This window comes from Sinocyclocheilus rhinocerous, unplaced genomic scaffold, assembly GCF_001515625.1.
Source record: "Sinocyclocheilus rhinocerous isolate Xijiao unplaced genomic scaffold, SAMN03320098_v1.1 scaffold113, whole genome shotgun sequence".
Classification (NCBI taxonomy): Eukaryota; Metazoa; Chordata; class Actinopteri; order Cypriniformes; family Cyprinidae; genus Sinocyclocheilus; species Sinocyclocheilus rhinocerous.
This window is the reverse complement of record NW_015646846.1, coordinates 1,832,895-1,843,600: the sequence shown is the minus strand read 5'-3', so window position 1 is coordinate 1,843,600 and position 10,706 is coordinate 1,832,895. Positions and strand designations below refer to the sequence as shown.

General features: G+C 38.6%; 1 protein-coding gene across 1 annotated transcript; it reads left to right on the top strand.

The window, feature by feature from the left end:
• The first annotated feature begins 269 nt into the window (after positions 1-269).
• Positions 270-1,952, top strand: LOC107708091 (potassium voltage-gated channel subfamily A member 10). The gene has a single exon (XM_016512237.1). It carries the CDS (start codon positions 270-272, stop codon positions 1,950-1,952), a length of 1,683 nt encoding a protein of 560 aa, XP_016367723.1.
• Positions 1,953-10,706: the final 8,754 nt, after the last annotated feature.

The following is a 10,706-nucleotide window of genomic DNA, read 5'->3' as shown; positions in this document are numbered from 1 at the left end:
TTTAATTGTTTCCTAGCCTGACTAATGTGCAACATTACCTTTGATGCAGTAACACATCTGTTTTGTTCTCTTTGTCTTAATCTGCAGATCAGCTGACCGTATCTTGGGATTCGGCTCTCTGCTGCAGAACCAGCCTGAATCTTTTCTGATCTCTTTGCACTTTGTGGTGCAGAGTGGGCTGGCTGGCTGGCTTGTGCTTTTGGCTGCCCGTCTGTCATTTCATCCTGGGTTAGGAGCCTGAGCTCAGCCCCAGGGAGGGGAGGGAGGCCATGGAGGTTCCTCTAGTCAACTTTGAGAACCTGGATGACATCGGAATCAATCTGGGAGACCCGAGTGACTCGGGATATCCAACCTCACCCACCTCAGATGCCCTGGAACCAAACCAGGGGACCCATGGCATAAACTCAATCACACACTCACCTCAGAGAGGAAGACAGCCGAGGCACTCACCTGCCTCTCCACCAACACTCAGCAAGAAAGGAACAACAAGCTGCAACAGCCTGATTTCCAACTGGAAGGTTCTGATAAGCAGTGAGGGCAGTCCCAATGAGGCACTTCTAGGAAAAGTTGCCAAGGATTGTTGCGAGGACTATTTTGCTGAAAAGGAGAAATTCGAGGAGGGTGAACAAAAAGTGGTTATCAATGTCTCAGGGATGATGTACGAGACAACACTTAAAACTTTGAATCAGTTCCCAGATACCTTGCTTGGAGACCCCATGAGAAGGATTGACTACTTTGACCCCATGAAGAATGAGTATTTCTTTGATCGCAACCGCCCCAGCTTCGATGGAATCTTGTATTTCTATCAGTCCGGAGGTAAGATTCGGAGGCCAGCAAACGTGCCATTGGATGTGTTTGCTGATGAGATAGTGTTCTATCGACTAGGGCATGAGGTCATGGAACAGTTCAAGGAAGATGAAGGTTTCATCAAAGACCCTGAGCCTCAACTCCCAACCAGTGAGCTTCACCGTCAATTCTGGCTGCTCTTTGAGTACCCAGAGAGCTCCAGTGCTGCCAGGTCAGTGGCCTTAGTGTCTGTTTTTGTCATCACTATATCTATTTGTATCTTCTGCCTGGAGACGCTCCCGGAATTCCGTGATGAGCGTGAATTTATGCCTGCTTTTGTCAACTTAACCCGTGACGCCAATGGAACGCTTCTATCCCCTACTCCTCATCCTAAGGCCATGCTCTCTGCTTTTACTGACCCTTTCTTTGTGGTGGAGACCATCTGTATCATTTGGTTCTGTTTTGAGCTTGGAGTACGTTTCATAGTGTGCCCCAGCAAGAGCGAGTTTTTCAGCAATATCATGAATGTTATTGACATTGTGTCCATTATGCCCTACTTCATAACCGTCATAACGGAACTGATGGCCACCCACGATGAAGACCCCACCGCCAACCAGAACATGTCTCTGGCTACGCTACGTGTCATCCGATTAGTGCGCGTCTTCAGGATTTTCAAGCTGTCCCGCCATTCTAAGGGCCTCCAGATTCTAGGCCAAACCCTGAAGGCCAGCATGAGGGAGCTGGGCTTGCTTATTTTCTTCCTCTTCATTGGCGTCATCCTCTTCTCCAGTGCCATTTACTTTGCTGAGGTTGACGAACCTGATACTCAGTTCGTGAGCATCCCAGAAGGATTCTGGTGGGCTGTGGTCACAATGACGACGGTTGGCTATGGTGACATGTGCCCTATCACGTTGGGAGGAAAGATGGTTGGGATCCTCTGTGCCATCGCTGGCGTACTGACCATTGCACTTCCCGTTCCTGTCATCGTCTCCAACTTCAACTACTTCTACCATCGTGAAACAGAGCAGGCGGAGAAACAGATGATTGATGCTGCTGCTGAGGCTGCTGCAAATCAGAAAAGCAGTTCTGAAGAGAAGTATGAAAGCAATTACTCGCTGGACAAGAGCAATGGGAATTGGCAGACAGGGAAAAACGGCATTCCATAAGGATAGGTATATTTCTCATTACTAGCAATAATGACTATACAACAATGCACTTAGAAACTCTCCGTTTTATGTTTTGACAACTGCTTAATTTAGAGTTCTACATTTGTACCTAATGCTATGCATATACCAACAGTACCTTTGCGGAATGTGCTGTTTCAAAGGGAGACCTTAAACAGGACGCTGTTTTAGCCAAAGGCTGCTAAAAACACCTTTGATGGATGACTATAAAACCTCAGAAGCACTATTTACTAAAAGGAAGCATATTACAAATATTGTAAGGAACATCCCTTTAAGGCTTTACAATAATACAAACTGAAATGCACTGAACTGAAAAAAGGAATATGAAACACAGAAGAAAAAAAAGTACTCATGTCATCATTTGTGAGTCAAACGGCTGCGTTTGACTGAGGTCAAAACAAGCATTTAATTAATCGCGATTAAGTGCCTGTGTTGCCGAGTCCCTCAAATTAATGCCGAGGAATCATGAATCTGCACTCTGAGCATCCACCTAGTACCACCTTTTGCTGATGTTGTCGCTCCTTTAGAGTTTTGCACTGACATCACCTTTTGTCGCTGCTGCTCGTGAGAGAAAAAGCTTATGCCAAACTGTTATCCATCTTTCAATGTCACCGAATGTCTCCTCTAACAGCCCTGGTAGTTGTCATACATAATCAGGACTGTTTGGAATTTAAAAACAGTATCCTACGCATGCAAGTATGTTATATTTGGATGACCCACCGTGCTGTGGCAGCATCTGCTTGCTGCTCGTCCCAAATTTCCTTTGGTGTTTTTATTCTTGTCAACATACACACAGAATGAGATGCTAGAACTCTATCTTTAGGGTGAGATTTCTTTCTATGCTGAGTAAGTTCAAGTTTTGGTACACACCTTTGCTTGGCAATTTCAGTCAAATATTAGTTTCACATCATATCTTGTCACTTGTTTGACCGAATATATATGAAAGTATTGATGATAGCTAGTAGGATACACAGCACTTACTTCTTTATCTAAAGGCTTCACTGGCCTACTATCAGCCTTACTCATTATGCACACGGATATGTATGGCTGGAAAACGCACAAGAATTTAAGCATACATTTATATGAGTTAGCCATTCAAAATATATACTTGTCGGTCAAACGGAGCACACATTAAAAAAAAGCTTTAATTTGATTGCAGCAAATATATCATCTAATCCAGCCTAATGACTTACTTGTAAATGTTTGCAACATCAGGACGTTTCTTGTGGATTTATCTTATAAACAGAACAGGAAGAATCATTATCTTACAAGCATATTAGTAACATTCATAAGTATATGAAAGCAATTGCACAATGTTTTTGTCATGCAATCATGCAAATGAGCACTCATGTCTGTCTTTGCCCATGATTGTAATAGATGACATGTTTTGTTTCACTTATGAGACGTTGTCTTTCAGAGGAGTACAATTTCTGTCTTTGGAATAAGAGTAAGACGTGTTATGCTAATCACATGATTTTTAATTTTTCAGTGATTTCACTATGCTTACAGAAATCTGTCTCTCCATAACTTGATGTTTCTTTATTGCAGGAATTCCCTTTTATGAGAGAATATTTCCTGTTTTATTCAAATTTTAAAAATTGCGCATTTGCATGTTTTTGTAAAAAGCAAAGTTGAAAAAATATAGAGAACAAATGTTTCCAAAGCAAATTTTGATTGTAGCATTTCAGCACTGACTAAAGCAAACCAATACAGCACTTTTCACGGAAGCTGAAATACGTTTTCCAATAAGCTTGAAAATGAACTTATGCCAGCAGGTAACATTGCATTTTTCAGACACTAATGTATAATTGCAATATAGAACTTAAAATGCTTTTTATCATGCCGTTGTACATTTTAAAAGGTGCATGAAAACACTGAGATTAAAGAATATGATAAAAATGACCATGCTTTGACTAGAGGTAGAAATATAATATTTAAATCAACCCTCCATTGTGTCAATGGAAAAACTTTAAGTATATTTCCGTGTGCATGCATTTTATGTCATAGTATGCTGTAATATCAATAGTAATATTGAAAGTCATTGTTCAATAAATCCTGAGAGTCTATTTAAATTTTTTTACAATTATCCCACCGACGAAGGTGATAATGCCAGTGTTATGTGGTCATTATGGCATTTAGCATCTCATGAATGTATGCAATGGCTGTATGATATATCTTGATTGTTTAAGCACTATATTTTATTTATGATATTCTGAGTGCCTTTTATTAAATATATATTACATTTATTGGCTCCATCTTTGTGGGATTTGACAAGGACTCACACATTCTCATTGTATGATTACGTGGCGAACAAACACAAAATCATATATGCTTATCGTAATAAAATGAAACAAAAATGTCCTTAAAATAAAACATTAAAGACCAAAAAATTGGTGCAATGACATTTGCTTCTGTTTTTAATTCACTGCACTTTTCACTTTTCAAGTGTAAAAAAGTCTTTTAACTAAATAAATTACAAAATGCCCTCCACTAATATTGGCACCCTTGGTAAATATGAGCAAAGGTGGCTGTGAAAATAAATCTATATTGTTTATCTTTTTGATCTTTCATTCAAAAAAATTAAAAAATTCGAACCTTTAATTGAAGTAAAACAATTGAAAGTGGGGGGAAACTCACATTATGAAATAAATGTCTTTCTCCAATGCATGTTGGCCACAATTATTGGCACCCCTAGAAATTCTTATGAGTAAAATATGAAGTATATTCCCATTCATTTACTCAAGGAGTAAAACCAAAGAATATAGTTCTGATGTGCAGCAAAAGATTGTTGAGCTTCACAAAATAAAAAGTGGATGTAAGTGGATGTTCCTCCATCAGGGCAATAATTAAGAAGTTCCAATTAACCAAAGATGTTACAAATCTGCCTGGAAGAGGACGTGTGTCTATATTGTCCTATAATGCATGGTGAGGAGGAGAGTTTGAGTGGCCAAAGACTCACCAAGGATCACAGCTGGAGAATTGCAGAGATTAGTTGAGTCTTGGGGTTAGAAAGCCTAAAAAAAATATCAAACAGCCCCTACATCACCACATGTTGTTCGGGAGGGTTTCAAGAAAAATCCTCCCCACTCATCCAAAAACAAACTCCAGCATATTCAGTTGTCAGACATGATTGGAACTTCGAACGGAACTGGCTTCTATGGTCAGATGAAACTAAAAAAAGAACTTTTTGGCAGCAAACCGGGATAAAAAGTACCCCATGTCCACGGTTAAATATACTGCTGGATCTTTAATGTTGTGGGCTTACCTGATTGCCTCTGTTAGAAATCTTATAATGAGCCGTGGTTGGATCTTCGATCAGGATCCAAAACAAACATCAAAATCAACACAAAAAATGTGTCACTGAGCACAAAATGAAACTTCTACTATGGCCGTCCCAGTTCCCTGATCTGGACCCTATAGAATATGAGTAGGGTGAACTGAAGAAAAGAAGCACCAAAATGGAGCTGGGAATCTGAAGGATCTGGAGAGAATCTGCATTAAGGAATGGTCTCTGATCTCTTGTCAGGTGTTCTCCAAACTCATCAGGAATTATAGGAGAAAACTCAGAGCTGTTGTCTTGGGAAAAGCATGTTGCAATAATTGGGTGCCAATAATTGTGACCAATGTGAAAAACAATTATTTCATAATAAGATTTTCCCCCCACTTTCCATTGTTTTACTTCAATGATAGGTTAGAATTTTGTGATTTTTTTGAAAGAAAGATCAAAAGGATAAACAATGCAGATTTATTTTCACAGCCAGCTTTGCTCATATTTACCAAGGGTGCCAATATTAGTGGAGGGCACTGTATATTTATTAAGCCAATAAAACACCACCCAAAAACATTGTGGTCAGCACAAACTACATTTAAATGTATAAAGTAGCCTTCAATTTTTACTTTTCAAACTACTTCATGTCAACAACAAAAGATATTACTAGTGTGCTCTTCAAAAATTGTTAAGCCCATTCATTTTGCTATCCTAAGTATGCGCACATATACAGATATACATACAGTATATTAGCATTTAGCTTTGTTTCTTCCCAGAAAAAGACCTGCAACCAGTTTTTACCAATAAGTTCTGAATCACTGCTGTCATTACAAAATGTTCTTCTCATCTGTGGTTTTGCAGTATTATTATTCATAAATCACGATATCAACTCTCAGTATTTGAGAGGGTGGCAGTGTGAAAACCAGTGTATTAAGGTTTTAATACAGTATAAGAGAGGTTAAAAGGTTCGTCTCAGGTCACTGAGATAAGTGAGAGAGCACCTGTGATTTGTTGGCACGACCTGTGGAGTTTTACAGGGACAGAGTCTAAACAGTGCAAGATCCCACAATGAGAGCACATTAATCTTTAAGGCCATTTTGCTTGTGTATGTGTGCGTGCATTAATGTTTCAGAGCTCACCGTCTATGTGGACCAGGTTGTGCCGCTCCATCTGAAAGCAGGTGATGGCGATTTACTACTAATCACGGAACCGGCTTTACTGACGAGATGCGCATGACAATCACATGCGATTAACTGCACAGCTCTATTATAATGTATGTAAAGTATGCAAATGCAGCAGGCATTTTAAGTTGGTCATTCCTCAGTGATCTCAATGTCTTTCCTCACATTCATCAACTGCCAACTGCTCTGAATTGCCAACTTAAAGTCAATATAAAATCTAAATTTGGGCTTGAATATTTGGTTTGATCTTCAAGACCATATAAAAAATTTTGCCCCGATACCAATTTTGCTTTGCATATTTATCCATTTATTCGGTTGAGCTATAATTTAAAACATACACTGAAAAAAATGGTGTAGAATCTATTTTCACTCTGAAAATTTGCTAGTAAAATTCACAGAAATAATTATAAAGAAATTGCAAGTAACACGTCAAATTTTTTAAGTATAAGGACTGAAATAGTATTTTCTTGTAAAACAAACTCCAATAATACCTGTTCTATTTAAAACTTCAAAAAATCTAATTTTACAGTGTAGATAAAAATATTTACGCATCTATGGCAAAAAAAGAAAAAGAAAATAAACACTCATAAATACACACTCACTATTTTAATTGTACTTAATTAGCATTTTGTTCTGATTGCTTTGTCTGTACGGTTATTTCAAGACATGATTGATTTCAGTCATTTGACAGGCAGTCATAAGAAGCACACTTGTCTAGAGGTGAGAGTTGAGACACTAAAATATTGAGCAGTGAGACAGCAAAGTAACCAAATACCGAACTATGTATATAGTATGTAAGAGAACGCTGTTAGTGTTTTGTGGTTATGCAAGAGGAATGCTAGGTATTATATGACTGTCATTTGAGTAGTGTCATTTCTGAAGTATGATATCGCAATATTTGTTTGTCATAAAAATATAGTTTGCTGTATTTTTAGACGTGAGAACACACGGTTTCCAAGCAAAGCAATTAAATAGTTTGATAATATATTTTAGTATATGTTCATTTAAGCAGATAGTTTATTATGTGTATGGTCAAACAAGAAAACAAAATCGCGGAAAAAATACTTTGTGTAAAAAACAAATAGTGGAAAACCCTTTTTCGTTTGGAATGCTACGCATTGCATTTTATACAATTGAACAATATATTTTAAATAAACAGTAATAATTAAATATACTTAAAATATACATTAGAAACTCCTCAGCAGTTACACCGGTCAAATCACAGTCCGGACTAGGTGTCTAATAATGTGTCCTTAATTTTATCTGCTTTTATCTCTAGAACCCGACACTATGCTGATAACCCGATAGGACCAATTAGGAGATTGGGGAAAGAAAAATCACACAAAGCCAGCAATTGCCTTAATACCCTGGAGATACCCTCAGTCTCATATATACTTGACTGGTCAGGTGCACGGTAAGGTCAAACATGGTATGGAGAGAGACGTGTTATAAACAATTAATGGCCAGCCATTTTGTTCTAGTCTTGCACTGTTTAGGCCGTTCAGGACTCTCTAGCACTGCGGCTGGAAAACATTACTAGCAAGTTAAAACTGGGTAAGATTGATTACATCTACAACAGGAAGAAAGTGAAAGAGACTGACCCCTATAACCCGAGCGTGGCTCGATTTGTACTTTCACGCAATCCTGATTACTGGGGTAACTTTAGTATGCAGACCAGACGATATTTGAAGTGATTGCAGCTTTAATCAAAGAAAGGTGACACTTACTAATTTGGGGATTATGGTTACTTACAAGTCTCCAGCATTTTCACTGGAAATCGGAATTCATTTGATGCAACTTAAAACTATCAGCCTCGCATTTCCTGTAACTTTTTTCAGATTTTTTATTATTATTATTGTTTGGTTGTGTTGTGCTTTGCAATGCCAAAGTCATGGGTTCAATTCCCACACTTTCAGAAAAAAGCATACTGTCACTGGGGCGGTACCCTTTCCAAAAGTACTAATATGTACACTTTAGGTACTAATATGTACCATTTAGGGCAGGGGTGGGGAACGTTGATCCTGGAGGGCCTGTGTCCCTGCAGAGTTTAGCTCCAACCCTAATCAAACACACCTGAGCAAGCTAATCAAGGTCTTCAGGATACAGGTAGGTATTTTTTTTCAGGGTTGGAGCTAAACTCTGCAGGACAATGGCCCTCCAGGATCAACGTTCCCCACCCCTGATTTAGGGTAAATAAGGTACAAAAGTGTACCGTCCCAGTGACAGCTTTGTACCTTTTTTAATGAGAGTGCAGGGGTAAAAGCAACTGGACATTTTACTTTCAATGGCTCTCAAACAGAGGTCAACTTCATGCAAATGAGCAGAAAAATAATGTGGCAACTACCAACGAGAAACCAAACAGTGACCCGCTGCCTTGTACAGCTGGATTCCACATTCTTGAAACCAGCAGCAAGCCAACTTTTAAGGCTGTTCCCTAGGGATTTTATCGCTGTAAGTGTGAATGGGACATTACATTACATTAGTCACTTATCTCTGACATGTACACATACTCTATGCTTATTTATAATTCGACATGACAGAGATACATCTACTGTGATGTATGGCCATGTGTGTATGCAATAGGCTATGTTTAGAGGTGAGACGACCTTAAGTGTGAAGTGTCATCTTTACTGTAGGAGCTCTCTCCTGAATTCAGATTAATGTAGAAAGTGGAATGGAATTTTTATTTTTCTGAAGGTCATATCAAATTTGATCTTTATATTTTCAATTTATGTACGTGCCCCCTTAGATTTCTGAGCCAAGTGGATTTTGAATGCAGCTTCCAAAAGACAAAAAATAGCCGAATAATATTTTTATATTTGATACAATCACACCGGTGTGATTAGATCGTTCAGTGCAGCACAGCATCAGCTGCTAAATTCAAATCTGCGTTCGCTGGCTGGCTCTGAGCCAGATACAGACGCGTTTGTACAGCGCTGCATTATAACCAATCACACACGGTTCTGTTGAGCTTATGAATGCAATGGCCAATCAGAGGTGTGCAGATGAGTCATCGCTGAAACGCGGTGTTTTGTTCACTTGCTCGCTGACTGAATTCTCTGGCGAATTCTCTAATCAGAAACAACAATGTGCAGATGTGCGTACGAATGTAAGTTAAGATATTCATTTCACAGTGTAAACAGCTTCAGTGATTTAAATGGGAGCTTTTGAGAGTGTCTGAACTCTGGCTTGACTGAATGAAAATGGTCTTTGATAATGTAAATGTTCTTTGCTCACTGTATGAAAGTGTTATAATTAGTAACTTACAATATTGTTATTAAATTCACATTAAATATAAAGTCAGTCGTATTAAAAATATTTTATGGCATGACACCCATATCTGATACTTAAGTAAAAAGTCGGGTTTTTATGTGTAGTTAACAGATTACACTATTAGTCTACTTTGCCCATCACCATTTATTGATCAAATAACATAATCTATAAATGTGCTAAACGTACTAACACATATGTGAGAATCGAGATATTTCCTGATATAGTTAACATGTTTGGAAATGTTTTGAATAAAAAGGAAAAATAAAACATAAGCCTATATCAGTTATACTAACAGTGCTATCGTGGCTGCTGTGTGTAAATGACAAGCATGTGTTCTTTTGAAGTAAGACTATCCAACAATGACAAAAGGAGACAAAAAGTTTGATTTCAGTATGGAGGACCGTTTCAGCTCATTGGTAATATACAGGCACAAAAAAAAAATGATGAGAGGAAGCCTTCCACATTAGAGGTCTACACGAGTCCAAAAATTCGTACCCGAACCCGAAGAGACCCGTAAATGTGCTACACTGAACCGACCCGGACCCGTATATTATTTTGAAAGTTGGACCCGGGCCCGTGCAGAACCGAGAAATGTCAACAATGTACTATCCGGAACCGACGTGGACCGTCAATTATTTGAAAGATGGACCCGAACCCGGCCGGGAAGACACAGACCCGACTGGACCCGATCTGCACATATTCCACAGCAAATTACTATTAACAAGTCGATAAACAAGTTGCGAAAATAATTTACTCTGTGTGCCCATTTGGAATAAAATAACGATTGCTCGTCCAGCCATGGCTGCTGACGTTAGCTTTACTTATTTGCTATCATCTCTGTGCTCTCTGAGCAGAGTCTGAGCAAAAATTTTAGAAATAACAACAAGACTGTTCATTCATAATATTATTTAAAAAATAATCAATAATAACTCACATCACTCATGAAGGTATCCATTATCACCGTGCGTGTGCATTAACTCCGCCCACCCTGCTTCTGATGAAGTCGCTCGTGTT